Here is a 22,008-nt window from a genome sequence, read left to right on the forward strand (position 1 = left end):
ATTATTATTTTTAGCCACTGATTTGAGAGACTTGAGACTGCTTTTGGTTCTGAGAACTGCCTATGTACAAGTACCATCAGAAAGATTAAGTGCAACCCTTAAGATTGAATGCAACATTTTTCTAAAGAAGTGATCATCGTGCAACTGCTTTAATTACTTGCTGAAACTAGATAAAGCTATATATTTTTATAAAATATACTTACCTGTGTGGTCTCAGTTTGTGGTGGATTGGGGGATTATTGTTGTGTTAAGTGCAAATGTTATCCACATTGCCTCTGTTTAGCCTAGACTGCTCGCGCCATGCTACCTAGAGGGTGAGCAGGGGTTATCTCAGAGGGTTATTCCGTCGCCCTGACTGGAAGCTAGGGTCCCTACTTGGTCTAAGGTACTTACCTCTGCCAACCAGAGACCCCGGGTTCTAACATTGGTGGCTCGCGGTGCGGATTTTTGAACTAATAATTGCACTTGACCGGCAGTGATCTCTTGTACATCACTAGTCTAGTTTAGTAACAGGTTGCACAAGATTTTTTTTCTTATTGGTGAAACCTTTTTAGTTGAAAAGGTTAGGAAGCATCATGTCTCGGAAAGCGCCAAGCGTGAATGGAGACGTGGAAGTGGAATTTGAAATCCGGGAGTTGTTAACCTATAACAAGGAGCAACTGAGGAAAGTCTGCAAACAGCTTGAATGCCCAGTAAGGGGCGGCGCAAATAAGGAAGAGCTACGGACAGCTCTGAGGGCCTGGTGGGAGGCCAAACATGGTGCCCCGGAAGCTGCTACTGGAGAGGGAGACACACAGGAGAATGGGTTTTTGCCCAGTGAATTGCCAGTGAGGAAGCCAGGGTCTAGGACCGGCAGCGACCACTCCAGTAGGGGTATGTCTCCAGAGGAAATAGAGGAGAATCAGCGAGTTAGGGCCCATGAGATTGAGCTTTTGAAGCTCAGAGCGGAAGCCGATGAGAAGAGACTGCGCCTGGAAGTTGAGAAAGAGGCGCAGGAGAGAGCGGCACAGGAGAGAAGACATACTCTCGCTTTGGAGGAAAAGAAGCTCCAATTGGCTCATGAGAGGAGCATGAAGGAGTTGGACTTCAAATATAAAGAGAGGGTGTCCAGTTCTAATGGTGGCAGCGCACAACCAGTACAGGCGGGTAAGGTATACATACCAAAGGATCTGGTACAGAATTATCAGAGGGGTGAGGATATTTATGCGTGGTTCAGAGCGTATGAACTTGCCTTAAAGATGAATGAGGTGCCTGAGAAGAATTGGGGAGCAGGATTGTGGAAGCATTTTGAGGCCTCTGGGAGGGATGTTTTGGCACCCTTAGAAGCAAAGGATGCTTTGTCCTACTCCGCCATGAAGGAGGCTTTGTGCCTCAGGTATGGGCTCACTGCTGAACAGTACCGCCAGAAGTTTAGGAACTTCAAGAAGCTTGATTCAAGCACTTGGGTGGAGTATGTGAGTATGTACACGCGTGCACTGGAAGGTTGGATGAAGGGCAGCAAAGTTACTGATTATGTGGGGTTGTGTCACTTGATTAGTAGGGAGCACTTAAGTAGTTTATGTGTCCCAGAGCTGCGCCAGCATCTTTTGGATAGCAAGTTAACTGATCCCAGTGAGCTTGCTAAAGAGGCGGACCGGTGGACGAGCACCAGGGTCCACAAGGGGGTGGTAAGTACCCTAGCCAAAGGTGGACAGGGTCCCCAGCAGAAGAGTGGGGGGGACACGGGTAATCAAAAGGAGTCTTCTAAAGGGCCCCAAAGTAGTTCCCAGGAGAAGGTGTCTCAACCCCCCAAGCCTAAGAAGTCCTGGCCCCATAAGGGCCCGCAGGACAAAAAGACCATTACTTGCTATTCATGCAGGGAGGTGGGGCACATTGCTCCAAGCTGTCCAAAGAAGAAATCAGCACCCACTGGTGCTCCAGCTCCAGCTCCGGCGTTGGCCAGTGTAGCTTTGGGAGGGGATTTGATTTCTAGTGGGGAGGAGGGGTTAGCATTGATGACCCTTGTCTCTCTAGGAGACCAAGAGATGGCCCAGGAAACCTTGCTGCCCCAAAATACTAAGAAATACGGGCAGAAGGTGACCATCAATGGACAGGTGGTGGAGGCTCTGAGAGACACAGGGGCCAGCGTGACATCTGTTAGGTGTTGGTGGGTGTCGGAAGAGCAAATTGTTCCCCAGGTACTCCGGCCTGTGGTGGCAGCTGACAGTTCAGTGCGCTACTGCAAGTTGGCGAAAGTTCCATTCGAATGGGGAGGAGTCTCTGGTATTCTGGAGATTGTTGTAAGTGATGCCTTGCCTGTAGATTGTCTATTAGGTAATGACCTGGAGAGCTCCCCCTGGAAAGAGGTGGAGCACAGGACTCACTTGGAGATGTTGGGTTTGCCGGCGTGGATCTGTGTGTCCACCCGTGCAATGACAGCCAGAGAGGGCGGTCTAGCAGAACTGGAGCCTGGAACAATGGCCCAGGGACCTGCCAAGAGAAGAAGGGGTAGAGGGCGCGGGAAACCGGCCCCCACTGTTCCCACGGCCCAGGAGGAGGCAGACCCGGAAGGGGATGCCCTGGAACCTACAGGGGAGCAGGTGGCGGAACTAGGGGAATTGCCTGAGCTGTCCCAGTGGCAGCAAGAGGGTGGTCCCTCCAGGGAGGAATTCTGCCAGGCTCAGAAGGAGTGCCCTTCTCTCATTGGGGTGCGGCAGCAGGCTGCAGACCAGGCCGCAGGCCTGGGATCCAAGGAGCATTTGATCTACTGGGAGGATGACTTACTTTATAGTGAGCCTAAGTTCGCTGAGCCCGGTGCAGCCCGTGTGCTGGTAGTACCGGAGCGCTTCAGGAACTTCCTACTGGGTCTGGCTCATGACGTGCCTCTCGCAGGAAATCTGGGGCAAGACAAGACCTATCACAGGCTTGTCACCCATTTCTACTGGCCCAAGATGAAGACACACGTCTCTGCCTTTTGTAAATCTTGCCAGACTTGTCAGGCCAGTGGCAAGAGTGGAGGGAAGCGCGTGGCCCCCCTCCAACCCTTTCCCGTGGTGAGCACCCCTTTTGAGCGGGTGGGCATTGACATTGTGGGGCCCCTGGATCCCAAGACAGCCCTAGGCAACAGGTTTATCCTGGTCTTGGTGGACCATGCCACTCGGTACCCGGAAGCCCTCCCGCTCAGGACAGTCACTGCCCCAGTGGTGGGCCGTGCCCTGATGGGGATCTTTTCCCGGGTGGGATTTCCCAGGGAGGTCGTCTCAGACCGCGGGACAAACTTCATTTCTAAGTATATGAAGTCCCTGTGGAGTGAGTGTGAGGTGACATACAAATTCACCACTCCTTACCACCCTCAAGGAAATGGTTTGGTTGAGAGATTCAACCGCACATTGAAGGGCATGATTATGGGCCTGGAAGAGCCCATGAGGCGGAAATGGGATGTCTTGTTGCCATGCCTGTTGTTTGCCTACAGGGAGGTGCCTCAGAAATCCTTAGGGTTCAGTCCCTTTGAGTTGCTGTATGGCCACCCTGTCAGAGGGCCTCTGACTCTGGTGAAAGAGGGGTGGGAGAAATCCCGTGGGAAAACCCCTCAGGATGTGTTCAGCTATGTGCTGGCCATTCGCAACCAGACCAAGCGCTTCAGGAAGCTCGCTCAAGAGAACCTGGAGGCTAGCCAGGAGGAAATGAAGAGGTGGTATGACCAGAACACTTCTCTGGTTGAGTTCCAACCTGGTCAGAAAGTGTGGGTGATGGCGCCAGTGGAGCCTTGTGCGCTCCGTGACAAGTGGTCTGGGCCATATGAGGTGGTGGAGCGCAAGAGCGAGGTTACCTATTTGGTTAACCTGAAGACTCCCAGGCAGCCCCTGAGAGTGCTACATGTGAACCGCCTCAAACCCCACTTTGAGAGGACTGAAGTGACTATGCTCATGGCTACAGATGTTGGAGGGGAGGAGGATAGTGATCCTCTCCCTGACCTCCTGGCAGTCAAGGAGCAAGATGGGTCAGTGGATGGTGTGGTCCTCTCCCCCACCCTGACTCCAGAGCAGCAGGAAGACTGTCGCCAAGTCTTGGGTCAGTTCGCCCCCCTGTTCTCCCTGACCCCAGGTGTCACCAAGTGGTGCGTCCACGACGTGGACACTGGAGACAGTCTGCCTGTGAAACAGAAATTTTACAGAGTGGCTGACAAGGTCAGAGCCAGCATTAAGGAGGAAGTTTCCAAGATGTTGACGCTAGGGGTTATTGAACCCTCCAGCAGCCCCTGGGCTAGCCCAGTGGTCTTAGTGCCTAAGAAAGCTGCTACCCCCGGTGGCACCCCAGAACTTCGGTTCTGCGTGGACTACCGTGGGCTCAATGCGGTCACCAAGACTGACGCGCACCCCATCCCCAGAGCGGATGAACTGGTGGATCGGTTGGGAGCTGCCCAGTACCTGAGTACTTTTGATTTGACTTCAGGGTACTGGCAGATTGCCTTAACTGACGGGGCAAAGGAGAGGTCAGCATTTTCGACACCAGAGGGGCACTTCCAGTTCCGTGTCATGCCCTTTGGGTTGAAAAATGCTCCCGCCACATTTCAGAGATTGGTCAACCAGGTACTGGCAGGGCTGGAGCAATTCAGCGCAGCCTACCTGGATGACATTGCTGTGTTCAGCTCCACTTGGGAGGAACACCTGCAACACCTCACTGAAGTGTTGAAGGCTCTGCAGAAGGCCGGCCTCACTATCAAGGCCAGTAAATGCCAGATAGGGCAGGGATCGGTGGTGTACTTGGGACACCAGGTGGGGAGCGGCAAGGTGGCGCCCCTACAGGCAAAAATTGATACCATTCTGGCTTGGGAACCCCCCCAAGACCCAGACTGAGGTGAGAGCCTTTTTAGGTCTCACCGGGTATTACAGACGGTTTGTCAAAGGCTATGGCACCATCGTGGCCCCTTTGACTGAGCGGACATCTAGAAATCAGCCCAGGAAAGTGAATTGGACGGAGGCCTGTCAAACTGCTTTTGACACCCTCAAAACTGCCATGTGCACAGCACCGGTGCTTAAGGCACCTGACTTTTCCAGTGAGTTCATTGTGCAAACTGACGCTTCGGAGCAAGGCGTGGGAGCAGTGCTCTCAGAGATTAATGATGAGGGCGGAGACCAACCAGTGGCTTTCATTAGCCGAAGGCTAATCCGCAGGGAACAGAAATGGAGTGCCATTAAAAGAGAAGCTTTCGCTGTGGTCTGGGCTCTGAAGAAGCTGAGGCCCTACCTGTTTGGGACTCACTTCCGTGTTCAGACCGACCACAGGCCCCTCAGATGGTTAATGCAGATGAGGGGTGAGAATCCGAAATTGTTGAGGTGGTCCATTTCCCTACAGGGGATGGACTTTACGGTGGAGCACCGCCCTGGTACAGAACACGCCAATGCTGACGGTCTGTCCAGATTCTTCCGCCTTAGTGATGAGGACTCCCAAGAGGTTGGGTAGTTCTCCCCACTTTCAGCTGGAGGGGACACGTGTTAGACCTGACACCTTTTGGCGTGGTTCTTCCCCCATCTTTTTGCCTCTGACTCATGTGTTTTGATGCTGTGCTGGATTTCGTTTTTGCTGATTTAGATGCTTTGGACACCCTGCCACTGCTGATCAGTGTCAGAGTGTAAGTGCTCCCTCTGTAAATTGTGATATTGATTGGCATATTTGTATCACCCCGAAGTCCCTAGTAAAGTGCACTGTGTGTGCCAGGGCTGGTGATGACAAATGCTACTAGTGGGCCTGCAGCGCAGATTGCGCCACCCACATTAGTAGCTTTAAAATAGTGACTCAGGCCTGCCAGCGCAGGGCCTGTGTGCAGTCAGTGGACTGCCCTGTCCCCCTGGCCAGTGTCTCCACTGGCTAGGCCTAACCCTTCCCTGTCTGTGCACATCAGCCACCCCATGGAAAGCTCAAGGTACCCCCCTGGGCAGGGTGCAGTGTATGGATAAGGTAGAGCATGTACTAGGGCAGGTCACATGCTCTGGTAGTGGGCTGCAGCCATTTTATGTGCTCACTGCTGTAAGGCTATCTTGCTCCATAGAGTAACATGGAGGAGGCTGGACCCATGTGATGCCAGCCTATCTTCCCATAGGAACAAGATGGGACATAAGTGAAAGATATCCCTGAACTCAGAATTTAATGACATCTTTTAGTGAAGGGTGTTTTTAAATCCTGTGTTGGAGAATAGCACTTTTAGAAAGTGGCTGTTCTCTTGTCTAAACCTTTCTGTGCGCCTGGGTTTGTGGAATGCCTGCCTGGTCTGGATGTGACAGGGGGGGCTGCAGAGCCCCGGAGGAGAGGGTCGGAGCCAGCCCGGGGATGAAAGGGCACATCTGCCTGCCTGGGAGGTGGGAGGAAGGAATGCCTGATAAGTACTGGGCTGTGCCGGCCACCTCCCCCATGCTAGCTCCCTCCTGGTGGTCGACTGACACCTCTGGCCCTGAAGCGGACAGGGAGAAGAAAACCAGAGACACCTCAGTGCTCCGCAACCCCCAGAACTGGTTTAGACTGAACCCAGGGCCTCCATGCACAAAGACTTCAAAGGACTTCAAAGACATTGAGGGGTATAAGGAAAGGACCCCTGACTACAGAAGTTGAGATTCTGAAACTCTACAACCAAGAAGGAACCTCGGCTGGAAGGAGGACGGCTAGAGAACTAAAGGAAGATTGCCTTGCTGTGTGCTCTAAGGGCTGACCTGTTCTGCTGTTTGACTGGAAGCTGAGGAGGAGAAAGGGACTTTGCTGTGTGCTATGACCCTGCCTGCTTGAAACTGCCAAGACTTTGCTGTGTGCTGTGTCTGCAACTTGAATCTCCAAGGGCCTGAGAAGAGCTGGCCTTCTGCTTGGAACCCAGGGCTAAAGGTTCCTGAAGCTTTGCCATAAACTACTGAAAGATCGTGTGGGGAGCGGCCCCAACCCGTGGGTCCCAATTGCCAGCTGTCTGGAGCGCGCTGTGCTCATCGGCACAGATTTCAGGAGCGAGGAGAGACCGTGGTGTGGTCCTTTAACGAGGAGTCTTCCCCCCCCCTGCTGATAGGGGGGCCACAGAGACGTCCTGCAGCAATCCCAGGACCCAAGGGAACCTTGCCGCCAAATCACCGACGCAGCCCGGGGCCAGAAAACACCCTCCGTGGATTTCCTAGCGAAGGGGAGCTGAAGCGCCAAAGAACAAAGGCGCCGCGCTCCCATTGGTGGAGGGAGCCGAGCCCCCTCACTAACGCCGCGACGGGATTGGCCCGTACGGCGCAGCGTCATCAGCAGTGGTGGGCCGTGATTGGCCGAAGTAGCGGAGCGTGATTGCCAACCTGTCCCGGGAGCCGCTCTGCCATTGGCTGACTCCCGGGTGCACCAGAGGCTCGTCCAGACGCCGCGACCGGATTGGTCCCCGTCCTCAGGACCCAGAGAAGTGCTGCGCGATCACCGCCGGGCCCGGGAAGAAGCGACCTGCCCTGTCCGAGGGATTCCCCCGAGTGTCTTCCGCCCCGGCCTGCCGTCCCAGCCTTTAAGCGCCTAGCCCGCTCCCCGCCGCTCGTTGGATTGTCGAGAGCAGGCGGGGGAGCAGGAGGGACCGGCCGGGGCCGTGGACGAGTGAGTTCTGGTCGGCGCAGGGCACCTGGGGGCACACAGAAGAGCGTGGTGGAACCCGGGGAGGAAAAGAGCCCCGGGCCTCGCGAGGAAGCGCACTTGCAGCGCTTAAAGGCCAAAAGTAAGATTACACGGGGCATTGTTTTCCTTGCTCGTTTTTAGAGCTACTTGAACAGAAATCAGGGGCATTATTATTTTTAGCCACTGATTTGAGAGACTTGAGACTGCTTTTGGTTCTGAGAACTGCCTATGTACAAGTACCATCAGAAAGATTAAGTGCAACCCTTAAGATTGAATGCAACATTTTTCTAAAGAAGTGATCATCATGCAACTGCTTTAATTACTTGCTGAAACTAGATAAAGCTATATATTTTTATAAAATATACTTACCTGTGTGGTCTCAGTTTGTGGTGGATTGGGGGATTATTGTTGTGTTAAGTGCAAATGTTATCCACATTGCCTCTGTTTAGCCTAGACTGCTCGCGCCATGCTACCTAGAGGGTGAGCAGGGGTTATCTCAGAGGGTTATTCAGTCGCCCTGACTGGAAGCAAGGGTCCCTACTTGGTCTAAGGTACTTACCTCTGCCAACCAGAGACCCCGGGTTCTAACAAGGAGGAAGTGTCCGTGGGAATCCAAACATGGAAGAAGAGTAGCTGAAAGAAGAGGGGACAGAGTCTATGTCACTCAGGAGTGACCAGGAGACTTGGAAGACTAATGCCATCCGATGTCGGGTGCTTCAGGGATAATGACGAGGACCTTGACTCTGCAGCTGCGGGGACCAGGCGATGCGGAGTACAACCAGAAGCCAGATACGAGCTGTCTCAGAAAGGATGTCGAGAGCTGAGGAGGGGGGGGAAAGCGGGGGGGGAAAGGGAGGGGTGTCTGGCAGGAGCTCCAACAAGCTTTGGGAAATGCAACCCATGCAGGAAGTCAAGGTGGTGCACGGTTGGGACCAGCAAGGTTCAGGAGGCTCACTACAAGCAGGGGAGTCAGGGCAGGCCCCAAGCAATCAGGGGTGAGCAAGGAAAACAAAAGTGACCCTCAAATGGACCCACAAGCTGGAGGCACAGAAGTCGTGAGAGGACCTCAAGCAGCTCACCAAAAAGAGCAGGCCACGGTGGGCAAGAGGCGGTGTCACTGAAAATCTTGGTGGAAGAAGTTGTCGGAGGTTGGGGCTACTGGAGCCCAATGCACTTTATCACAAATTTGCCAACAAGCATTTACACTTGCAAAAGTATGCAGCACACAGGTGTTCGGTTAATGCAGCCCCCACGAGGGATTCTGGCCTTAAACTCTGTGAAAGGTCAGCTCAGGCCTCAAGGGACATAGGAAACCACCACCTGTGTTGTTGATCCCTTCGGAGTCTGCAGGAGCTCGAGTTCAGCAGACCAGTCAGCAGTGTTGAGGTGCCTGCGAATGCAGGGAAAGGACTCCTTCACTTCAAGGGGGATTATCTTCAAGTGTCTTGGAAGCTCCACAGGTCCTGCACGGATCCTGTATGGTGCACATGCACAGTCGATGAAGCAGACGGAAAGGGAGACAAAGTCAGGCCCAAACGAAGTCCAGAGTGCCCACACGGTGGAGGTGCAGTGGTTTCAGTTCTGAATATTATACCACAACGAATCTAGGGACCTACACCCAGGTAAGACCTCAAGTACCCTAGGGAAAGGGTTGGGAAGATTCAGGGGACCCTCCCAGGGGAGGGTCTGGACAGGGGGAGGTTACTCACATGTCCTTTATCCAGTTTCATGCCAGAGCCGGAGCCAACGGCTATCAGAACTGGTTTGAGCTGGACTATGCACAGGAACACCAATTATGCCCCTCGTGCAGACTTTCAGGCGCTGGCAAGCTCATCCACCCAGCCCTAATACACTAAATCCTGTCTACGAGATGATCGCACCCTCTGTGACAGGATACCTATTGTTCTACCTTCCTGTGCTCGAACTTGGCTCAGCAGCAGGAGGGCAGAAATGTGTCTCTGGTCGGCAGCAACTATTTTGTGCTGTCTGTGTCAAGAAGGCTGGTACCGGGAACAATGAGAGCCTAACGGAGGGCTCTTACAGTGCTTGGAATTATACCTCCAACACCATTTACGGTGTGGGGGTTCGATTCCAACATGTTTGATACCAAATATGAAAGGATTCGTTGCAGCCGTTTTTTAGATGGTCATCACGTGTTTACGTAGTGCACCTCTAAATAGTATATGGCGCTTCACTGACAATCCGGGATAATGGACTCAGTAGGCTGCAGGGGTGTCCTGCTCCTATAGGGGCACCCTCTCACTGAGAACAATCACCCTGCTCTCAGGATTGTAAAGGCCTGTTATAGGGGAGACGTATAGATTTTAAGTGCAGTGACCCTTAGATATAGTAAACCTAAATCTTTAGTAAGTGGTGCAAGCACCAACTTACACATGCTGCAATGGCAGGCCTGTAGTTCCATTTTGAATGGTCTCCCATGGGTGGCATAATACATGCTTCAGCCCATGGGGGACCACTAGGGTACCTATGCCCTGGGTACACGGGTACCATATACTAGGGGCTGACAAGAGTACCCCAGTATCCATTCTGGGATGTACCTAGGTACTGATCATAACAAGTTAAGTAGAAAGCTGATAGACCTGGGTCCTTATTAGCGGTGTTCTGATTAGCAGGATCCCAGTCAGGCTAGTCAAAAACAGTATCACATCAAGCAAAAAGTGAGGGTATCCATAAGAAGCAGATTCTACTGTCCTACAACAGGTAGTAAAATACTTTAGTTGGGCAGGGAGGAAACCAAGGCTACATCCTTCAATTTACATGCAGCTACCATGTCAGGAGATCTGAGGCTACCAGACATGTTTTTGTATCACCTGGTGCACAATCTGTGCCAAATACCTACCATACTTGGCCACTGTTAAAAATGGGATTCCTGGTTGGCTGAGGTGTGCACCCAGGCCAGGCAGGAACCACCTGGGTAAGCTAGATACACACTAAAAGATAACCTGTATCCAACCTCTGGTAGCTTGGCACAGAGCAGTCAGGCTTATCCAAAGAAGCAACGTGTAAAGTATCCATGCAACACACAGAGTAACAGAAATAGATTATATTCTTTACAAAACATGACCAAAATGACAAAAATTCTAGGTATAGAAGTTGAGATATTGAATTTTAACAGACTCAATGTAAAACAACTTAGGAAGAATGTATGGTAAAATACAATAAATTCCAAAGTACAATATTAGTCAAACAAAAATAACAGAAACCTGATAAAGATTTTTTTTTAAAAAATAGCAGTGAAAGATATTACAGTCTACATTACAAAGCCCTTAAACTTAACTAGTAAAGACTTGAATCACACTGGTATGCTGCAATGAACTTGGTCGCCAACCAATGTTGGCTCTTCTTCAGCATTCAAACATGTCCTCACCCAAACAGACTTTGAATATGGAACAACAGCAATCATGCTCTTATTCCAAACGTTGCCATTTTTCCAAAACCATCACATGGTCTCTCATAATCTTAACCATAAACGTTGAAAAAAATCTGGAAGAATCCTTCATCACATGACAGGCTTATTTCTTTATCCACACCCAATCCCCAACCTTAACTGGAAGTTCTCTACACAACTTTCCTACAGCACTGTATTTTCTTTGCACCACACCCCTCACATCCATCACCTGTTCAACTTTTCCAACATCCATTGTTTTCCTACCTATCCGTTCCTTATCCAACCTTGAACCCGCCACCCTTCCCCTTAACAAGGAAAAAGGCGACATATCAGCGATAATGTAAGGTGTAATTCTAACAGCCCAAGGCATATCTACAAAAGGCTTCTTTCTATTGCAGACCAGTAACCAACGCCAACTGTAACTGATCCTTGATGCTACAATTAAATCTTTTAACTCATCCATTAGTGTGGGGGTGATATAAAGAAGTTTTAATTTGCTAAACACCTGTAAACTTAAGAAAGTCACACACCTCGATTGGTGCCAACTGGGTTCCATTATCCATCACCGATTACTCTGGAAAACCTTACCATAAAAACATATCTTGCAAAAATGATTTGACCACAGTAGTGTTCACATTCTCAACAAAGGTTCTTCAGGCAATTTAGACATATGGGGGCACATGCATTAAGCATTTTACCGGTCGCAAAAATCGGCCCGTTTGCGACCGGTAAAATGCAATTTGCAATGCATCAAATAAAATGCATTTGCAAAATAGGTAATCACAATTATTTGCGATTACCTAAATTGCTAAAGCATTTAGGGAATCGTAAATTGCTTTTTCCTAAATGCAATGCATTATGCATTCACAAATTGCGTTTTCGCAATTTAGGAATCGCAAATTACCATCAACTTCAAGTTGATGGTAATTTGCAATCCCTTTGAACGGATCAAATGTTTATGCCTAGATTATGAAGAAATGTGCGTAAATTGAGTGCAAAATGTGCGTAGGTTGAGCACGAATTTGATATGCCGATTTGTTTTGTCCAACGAAATTAAATAAACATTGAAATCCAAATTAAGGCACCCACAATTGACGTTGCCAGGAGACAAAGATGGTGGTGTGCATCAGAAAAATAATATAATTTGATGTGGGGCAGTATTATAGTCCAATGAAACATATGCAAGTGTGTTTAAATGGTGCACACATTGTGTGAACCGACTCCGGTCTGTTTTTAATTGTGTTAATGAAGGACAAGGAAGAGAACTGAAAAGGTTATTTGCCCAAGGTCACACCGCTTGATCAAGTGGCAGAAGCTTGGATTTAAGGTCCGACCATACTGTTGGTTTTACACGTGTACTCTGCTTTGTGCTTTCACTTCTTTCTAGAGTTAAAATAGAGCTAGGTATTAAAAAATCTCATATGAATCACTTAAATAAGTCATGTCCAGGCCAACTGTACCCATGTATGCTATATTATATTCATTCACACTATATAAAAGCATATTTGTGGGAAAATATTAGTGGGATATTTTGAAAGAAATATTAGCCACGAATGTCATCAGTGACTACAATTTCTATTTTTTGCAAATAATTAGTTGACATGGTACTTTTATTTAAAATATAATGTTTTCATTCTATAAATGTTAATAAATATACCTGCAAAGTACACAAAACAGTTCATAAATTATCTTGACGTGCAAATAGGCTGGGTTCAAAGAGGCCAAGAAACTTGGGTCAGTTTATGGATATAAAACTCTCCCATAATAGCGAAAGGTTAAAATGGGGACCTGAGACTGCGATTAGGATATTCCTAGTGCTCTGTTCTTCAGGTAGCCACGCTCATTCGACGTCTGAGCATTTACTGGGCACAGGCACAGAAACAAGCCTCAACTGGCACACAGGTGGGAGCTGGCAGAACAGTGTCTCAGCAGGATGCAAGGGGCACTGATGTGAGGAGGGACCATGGGCCCTTGAACCAGGGGGTATTAATAAAAACTGCTAGAACAGAGGAAGAGGGGGTCCTCCCAGCAGTGTTCCTGGAGCCACCGCACCTGCTGCACTATTAGCAGCTATGCCCCCTAAGGCATGGCAGCGACATCACCCTCAGAAGCAGCGCAGAAGATGAAGGCCCATGCGGCCTATGCCAAGGAAGGGGATTGTGGCGAGTTGCAAAGTTTCCCGAAGGTCCAGGGAAGGGTTCTTCGCACACTGCAGTATTTCACTTTGTAACACCTGTTCCTTCTGATTCCGGTGGGGATCCATCTGTAGATCTTGTGAAGCATACGGAGGGTGTTGAAGCAGTAGGAGGAGACGGCGTTGACTTGCTGGGTCATTGACAGAGAAGAGTCCAGTATGAACCCCAGGTTGCGTGCGTCTGCCTCCAGGGGTTGTCCCAGGCAGAGGGGGTGGAGCAGAGGATGAGGACCCCCGTCTTGTCCGAGTCCAGTTTCAGGCGACTGCTCTTCATCCATTCGGCGATGGCCTTCGTTCCTTTGTGGTAGTTGGTTTTGGCGTGGGCAAAAAATATGCAGTCATTAACTAAACCCCCAGATACTAGACCACCATAATCTTCGGTGATTGGGTATAAATCTAAGAATGCCGATAATCATTAGTGAGGACTGGGGCTCAAGACAGCCAGTGCTATAGTACAGTGACGAATGGGGGAGCCAGCAAGATACAGTGGGTTAAAAATAGCACAGCGCAAGAGGATACTTGGGAGGCAGAAGTAGGGTCAAAGTTGATTATTACACTGAAACGGACCCAGCAGGTTCATCTCAGTAGCTTTAGCTAGGAGTTCCAAAGTCAGTATTGCTTTGATCTGAGGGCATTTCAGTGGGAAGGGAATACTGGACGGGAGGCAAGTGGAGAGAAGTGTTGTGTTTCCCATATTTATTGGTTTGGGTTGTTAGTTCTGTTGTTGCTTGCCATAACAATGCTGTTGAATATGATATATGTATTAGCTACCGTATTTTCTGGCGTATAAGGCGACTGGGCGTATAAGACGACCCCCTACTTTTCCTTTAAAATATAGGGTTTGGGCTATATTCGCTTGCTCATAAAATGACCCCGGTGTATAAGACGACCCCCGACTTTTGAAAAGATTTTCAAGAGATAAAAAGTTGTCTTATACGCCAGAAAATACGGCACATTCTTTTTTGTTGTCATAATATGATAACCAGGGAAATTGTAAAAAAAGTACTTGTTCAAAACCAATAAAAAGACATTTGAAAAACACTTTATACTTTATGTTGGGTTACCTGCAATATTAATGAGGTTATAAATAAACAACTATAACCCCACCAGGAGCCACATTTCAACTCAGCTCCGCCCTCTACGAAGATCCTGCCAAGTCAGCAACAGAACACTCCAGCATATGGAAAACATATAAATTATAGAAACTGGTCATTATTCAGGAACCAGGTAATTCTTGATAATAAAACACCAGTACAAAGTAGTGATGCCTGCCAACAGACAACAATTCACATACATATAGTAATACATAAATAAAATGCAAACCAACTCATGTGGAAAAACCCAAAAGCATGACCATTTGCCAAAACCTCACTGCTAAAATTCACATGAAAGCATAGCTACCTACACCTATGATAAATAAAGGAGAACAGCAAATACTCATATACACGGAAAGCAAATGGCAAACACCAATACTGGAGAAAAGCTGTAAATACTATACTTGGCTGGCAGCAAAGGAAACAATCGCTTCTTCTTCTATCACATTACAACACAAAAGACCAATGAAGCGGACTTACAAAAGCAATATGGAAATAAAAGTTGCATAGATGTTACTCGCAAGTCCAGACTGGTACTTCCAGGCACAGGGCAATTTCCCGTGGACTGGCAGGGTGGGAGACAGTTTCACTGCTGGTGGGGCCAAATTATAATGTTGGGAGCCACACTGGCCGTGTTTCCTGCCTCAGTGCTTTAAAACTAAATAATTCCATATAAATGGTTTTAAAGCGTGCTTCAAAACCATTTGTTTTTGCATTTGGATAGTTCCTGTTTCCAGGCAGGTTGCTATGAGCAGCGCTAACATTCAGGGATTTGGGGAGGGGTGGATGGGGAGTCTGCTGTTCCTTGGCTCAGAAAGTCCTGTACATATATGCGAAAGACTGTTCTAAATTCAAAACAGTGTATATCTATATATTGTGATCTTTGCAACACACTTCAGTTTAGTATATTAAATTATAACATTGTATTGCGCGGCAATTGCTTCACGTGGTAGACTGTAAACACGAGCTTGGAAACATTAATGCCACCACTGCCCTGCCAAAAATGAAATTAGAGAAGAAAGAGAAGTCTGCTATCTTTTGCCCTTGTTTGTGGCTCAGGGGTTACGGCAGATGGAGTAATATTATAGTATTTTGCAGCGGACTTACCGAACTGATGATGTAGTTCAAGGTGCTCTTGTGATGAAGATAAAGGGGACACTGAGAAAAACAGTAATTACTACAATATGGTGAAGTGGAATCCAGGATAGATGCAAGGTTTCCTGGTTGTACAATTCAGCCACTACATGGTTATCTCGTTCTCTCCCATTTTAGACCAAAGCTTAATGCTTGGTGTATATTTCTGTGAGGAGCTAAATTAGTGCTTGGTGTTTTTTAAATTGGTTCAAGTATAACATATTGCAAACAGATAATTTATTTTAATGCCGCTTGTTTACCCTGAGTTTTATTTTTCGGGCACAAAATGCCAGTTATCTTAAAGGGTCAAGCAAGGAACCACTATTTTTTTTCTTTTTGAACACTGTGCTTTCTTTTTCAAATGTCTACATGGTTTTAAGTAATCTTAACAAACTTTGACTTGACTAGTGCTTTGTGTTTGATACATTCGGGTTTTGGGTGTTTCATAAGGTTTGGTGGTTGTGGAGAGTGATCGTTGAACGCAGAAGCTAAAATGAATACCAGAGCACCCACCCCTGGTCAATGCATTGAGACTATATGCTCCGTGTAGCGAGCAGCTTTCAGTCACTGGCATTCATTCTTGAACTAATTCATCCGCCCACTCTCCACCATCCAACTATTCATTAATTGTGCCGCACATCCCGGTCTCCATTCTCCATCCATCGGTTATGATTGGTTTTCAAAATTATATTTATTGAGGAGGAACTACTCAATCCCCCTTGCAGTGGTCAGGCTCGCTCAGTACATGCAGTATGCAGCTAATTGGTTACAATTTGCCAGGAAACCCTAAATGAGCGCTTTAAGCTTTACAAGGAGATAGAAAGCGCTATATAAACAACTCAACTGTCCCTGCATAGCTTATTTGGACACACTCCAAGGATGGTGGCCTTTAGGAAGATACAGCAGCAGATTAAGGAATATGGACCACGAAACTTTCTCTTTCCGCCTTCTATTTTCAGCCCTGTCAACGGTTCAGGGTTCGAAGAGGAAGCTGGAAAGCCTCCTAGCACAGCCTACAACATATAGGAGAACGATATATGAACACAACTCACCACATGTTCGTATGCAGCGTGTCAGTGGCATGCAATCAAAGATGCTCTCCTCCCTTGTCATTCACTGTACACACACTTTTTGTGTTTGATTTGATACCATCACGCTTACGAGAACCGGCGGCCGGGCCTGACACACCTGGAAATAATTACAGAATGCATAGGACCGACGAAAACCATCCGGTCTCTACACTGGGTCACGAGTGCACCGCCTCCTGACTGGGCGTCAAAAGGACGTCACGTAACGGGAAGGGTGCTAAGAGACCAATCATCCAACAGTACGTACTGCGCCTGCGCCAGGCGCAGCACGAGCAAAAATAAGTAAATGAGAGAGGACTTGTGTTCATGTTTTTTTGTGTTTCTGTTACTTTGGGAATTGTGTGCTCGGATAGGACTCCTACCCAAATATCCTTCCGTGCCAATAACTAACTACCGCGGAAAGGGCGTTACGATCAGAGCTGCCTACTTTTGATCTGGAGAACCAGGGTACCGCCGCCCCAACATCCCGTGTTTCTCCGTGCGTTAAAAATAAAACAAGCACTGGTAAAAACCCAGGTCTCGCTCTGCGAGCTTAGAGATATTGGCGTTGTAAATGGCAACGTGTTTGACTTGTTATGGAGTGATTGTGTGTGGTTTCGAGTGGAATTATGTGGGTCGTATTGGGTTTGTTAGTTGTGGAATTGTGTGGCATGGCTTCAATTATGTGGCATTGTGTGCAGAGGAATTATGTGATGTGGAATAGAAATAGGTGGAGTTACTCCACCTATTTCCATTCCACATCACATAATTCCTCTGCACACAATGCCACATAATTGAAGCAGTTGAAATGTGTGATGTGGAACTGGTATACCAGTGTGAGTCAACCATGCAGAGAGGAGTTGGCCTAACGGCTAGGGCGGTCGACCTCGAATCAGCAGAACTGGGTTCGAGTCTTGGCAACGCACGCTAAACATCCTGTGATTCTGGGCAAATCACTTAATCTCCCCGTGCCTAACAAAAATGAATGTGTCCTCATGTAATACAGCTGGTGCTAAGTATCTGATTCGGGTCAAGTTCGCGCTACATAAAACTCAGTTAAAAAAAATGCCACAATAATGGATATTGACCTGTACGTGGCATTTTAAAAGAGGGCATATGATTATTATATTTGAAGCACACCTAAAACCACTCGATCCTGGTCCTGTTAGCCAATCACACTATGGGGATTGAGACATCACAAAGCTCTCACCCCCACAATGGTGAGCGGCACTAAAATATATCCACACCACAGGAGCCAAATCCTTGAAACAAGGTCAAGTTCTAGCAGTTAGGTTGCCTAGGTAGAGCAATTTATGAACAGCACATAATTAAACATGTTTTACTTATTGATTTCCGATAATTGATTTCTCAGCTGGTGCTCTACATTTTTGCTATGGCAGACACCATCACTTCATTTTGTATCCCAGTGGTTTTGTGATTTTCCTATAATGTCTGCTTATGTACCAAGATACTGTGAAACAACTAGTAGTCGCAGTGGCATTTTTTGAGATCATTTCGTTTGAAACATGAGCAAGTAATTTATGATCAAGAGCCTTGAGTAAAAACAGAACACTGAGCCAGCTCATCTTATTGATCTGCTAAAGTCCAGTCTGATGCCACATTCCACACATCATTTACTCCTGGATTTTTGCAGTTTTATGTAGCGCAAACTCTTCCCAAAGGTATTGGAGCGCTTTTCATGAGCACCAGCTACATTACACAAAAACATTCATTTTTGGTAGGCACAAGGACATAAAGTGATTTGCCCAGAATAAAAACTTTGCTAGCATTCGCACCAAAACAGTTTAGTTCTATTAAGAACACAGAGGCGAGGACTAATGCTTCTCTTTCTTTTACTGCAAAAACACAGCAGCCAATGAAAAACATTTTAACATTAACATAAACTACATTTCCCAACAAACCCCGTTCACAACCACCAATCATGGTCCAACAGTCCATATGAGAGTAGCTATCCCCATCTTAAGAGCCTTTTTCTTTGATCCGAACAGTCTATCTACTCAAACTGTGATAAGAACCAACAGCGACCATAGGGCCAACTCCAGCGACCATCCTCAGCATAGGAGCTTATACATAGAACTAGCTATCCCGTAGATGTACGCTATTACACACTATCGTAACATTGTGAAGCTCCGACTGGAGTGGGAATAGTAAATTGTACACCTGCTGATTCCAACACTTTCCATACTGTTGCACATAATGGAGTGGGAATAGTGCATTTTACCACTCCTGAGTCCAATGCTTTCCCAAGTGTTTCATCCACTGGAGTGGGAATGGTAAATTTGACCCTTCCTGAGTCTAATGCTTTCTGTACTGTTTCACCCACTGGAGTGGGAATATAAATGTTACCGCTCCTGAGTCCAACAATTTACCTACTATTGCACAGAATGGAGAGGGAATGGCAGATTTTACCCCTCCTGAGTACAACACTTTCACTACTGTTGCACTGGCTGGAGTGGAAATAGTAGATTTTACCGCTCCTAAGTCCAACGCTTTCCCTACTGTTGCATTGAGTGGAGTGTGAATAGTACATTTTTCCTCTCCCGAGTTTAAAGTTTCTCTACTGTTGTTTAAATTGGAGTGGGAATAGATATTATTTACATAGTTATTTATTTTTTATCGTATTGTTTAACTATTTATTATGTGTTTGTTTATTTAATTTTGTGTTTTATATATATCAATGTATGTAATTTGTAAGATATTTCTAGTAAAACATTTTTAAACATTGTTTACTTTTTATGTATAATTAATTTGGAATTATTTTTACTTTTTTTACAGTTTATTTGTTGTACTTTTTATATATGTATATATATTTGCTATATTGGTGAATTTAAAAACAATTATAAAAGTGTAATATAAGTTAATGTGACTATTATTCTAAAAAATACAATAATTTTACATTATATAAACATACACACTTAGATATATATATGTGTTTAAATAAGTCAATATTTATATATTTTTTAAATATTTAAACTTTTAATTTAAATTATATCAATGTTATATGCTAAAATATGCAAGTTTTACTTAATTAAACTACATATGTAGTAAAAAACGATATTTTTGTAAATATGTTTTGATATTAGTGTAAAACGATATTTTTTCGATATTTTTATAATGTATTACTAAAAAATAACAGAGAAAGCATTATGACAGAGGTAAGCACTACCTTAAATGCCACAATGTGGATAATATGAAAGGATAATATGCAAAGGTAGGATGCTGCATTGTGCTGCTAACGTGCACATTGTTGGCCAGCAAGTGTATACTTATTGGCAATAGGAAAGTAGCCTTGCAGGAGCTATATTCACAGGAATGTTTATGAGACACCTATTGGTCATAGAACATTTGAATCAAGTTTGATATTTTTTGGGGGAAAGAACTAGCTCTGAACTTTTTCCATGAGGATGGTATTATGACGTAGAGTATCCATGTTATTTGGTAATGACAATTACTGCCATTAAACTTACCATACAGTTTCGGACACTGTATGGAAAAGAGTCACTCAGGCCAGCCAACTTCCACAGCTGCCTACAGTTCCACCAACCCTCCAGACACCTCTGCTCAGCTGGACTCTCACTAACACACATACACCAAATCCACAAAAGCAGAGTCAGAGGTCGTGTCTTCTCATGCACCTCCCCAAAAACATGGAACAACTTCCAACAGTACGTAAGAGCCTTCTCATCACTTCTTGAGTTCCACAACAAGCTGAAGACCTTGCTTTTAGAATTATCTCCTGCAAGACTACCGCCTACCCTCTTGTCTTGATACCCTCATGGATAATTAAGTACGCTATGCAAATCCAAATAACATATGGACCAGTTTCTGGTCAGGAGCAGATTGAAGACAGCTTCTTGTACTGCAGTGTTCTACTTGAACAGCAATCAAGAGTAAAGTACTACACACTATAAAAACTCCTTAATAAATAAATAAGCAACAAATTGAATAATGTTGTCATTCTTGAATGTTCGAGCACATCTAGGGCCTCACTCTGAATGTTTCTGTAATATTCATTTGAATGCGAATGATATCTAATTCAGCTAAGTAAAATCATGGGTTACAAAATGTTCTGTAGGGGTTATATCACTGGTTAGGTCCGAATTTACATTAAAAAAGCATTTTGGGTTTTCTTAATCTACAGAAAACTTGTAAAGAAAAAATACATGCAAGTTTCATGCCGATCTGTTAATAAGTAAGGCCAAAAATATGTGCGGATCCCCAAAGTGACATTTTACATTGCACCTCCCATCATACACAGAAAAAACATCTCAATGGAAGACAAAAACAGCTGAATAGAATTGCATCAACGTTGGCATGTACGAATCACTTCACTCCGTTAGTTGGTTTGGTGTAAATTGATGCAGTAGTTTTCAATACATTTTTGTTTAAAAAGTGTTCTGGTTTGGGCATCAAGAAGTTACATTTTATAAAAAAGAACTTGACAGTTGGAAAGGTGAATTTTTGATTTGCCTATAACTTAAGCACGGTTTGACTAATTTGCACCAAATATGGCAGATGCTTAGCAGGATGTTTAGTTTATTCTGAGTATTTTCACATTTGCGCTGCTTCTTTAAAGCTAGGATTCTTAAAAAGGGTGTGGGGGGGTTATTTACTAATACCTATTGCATCATTTGATGAATCCAGGTGAAATTTGGTGATCATTTATCATGTTTAGGCATTGGGGATTTTGCAAGTGTTGTTCCGATCCATCAAGAGGTAGTTTCAAAGAGGGCTGCAAAAGCGATTTTATGTGCTAATAACTGGAGTGCTCTTTGATAAATCTGAGAAGGTAGGGGGTAATGTAAAGTCGGGGTAGGGGAGGGTTAATATTTTTTTTATTTCCTAATATCTTTGGCTCCGTTTTTATGTAAATGCACTACCTCGCTGGTGCTGCCAACGGCCGACGTGGCCCCGCCCACTCCGCAGCACTGCAGCGAAATAACAATGTTAAGGTGTTAATTGGGTGGTCAAAAACAGAATTTTCAATTTGTCTTTCTGTAGGAATGTTTGCTGTCCACTACAGAATGAATGAAACCCTGAATAGAATTATAGCAAATTCTACATCAAAATAAAACCTTTCTCAGGGTAGTACCATTAATCAGTTTGGTAAAAATACATTATTTCGTTTTCAAGAAATTAGCATTACAGTAATGTTTCAGTGGCTTGAAAGCGTTAAACGCAGAGATATCTAGATCTTTAGCCTGTTGCAAGTCCTTGAATACAGGTTTTCAGATTACCCATGAACGTAGATTTAAGAAACAAAAGCCCACCATTGGACAGAGAATCTTCTAGCTCCCATTGTCCCATTTAAATACACAGTACTAATGTTTGTCTGGGAACCCCTTAAAATAATGTCCAAAAATCTTTAAACATGATTTAAAAAATCTTTTCAGTCTACAGACATGGTCTACAGCCATCCTGGGATCCACGTGTTTGAAGCATTGGAAGTTGGCAGCCTTTGGCAGGTTAACAAATTAGTAGCAAACTCACACTTTT

The 22,008-nt window shown here is 45.9% G+C and overlaps 1 protein-coding gene across 2 annotated transcripts in view; it reads right to left on the minus strand.

Moving 5' to 3' along the window:
- Positions 1–16,686, minus strand: part of VPS35L (VPS35 endosomal protein sorting factor like) — a 479,692-nt gene extending 463,006 nt beyond the window's left edge. The window contains exon 1 of one of the 2 annotated variants that reach the window (XM_078665104.1): positions 16,477–16,686. In XM_078665104.1, coding sequence (XP_078521230.1) covers positions 16,477–16,481 — 5 coding nt within the window. In that variant the 5' untranslated portion in view covers positions 16,482–16,686. The remainder of the gene's footprint in view (positions 1–16,476) is intronic. The other variant, XM_078665105.1, reaches the window with a different exon arrangement.
- Between the last annotated feature and the right edge of the window lie 5,322 nt (positions 16,687–22,008).

This window comes from Lissotriton helveticus, chromosome 10, assembly GCF_964261635.1.
Source record: "Lissotriton helveticus chromosome 10, aLisHel1.1, whole genome shotgun sequence".
Taxonomy (NCBI): domain Eukaryota; kingdom Metazoa; phylum Chordata; class Amphibia; order Caudata; family Salamandridae; genus Lissotriton; species Lissotriton helveticus.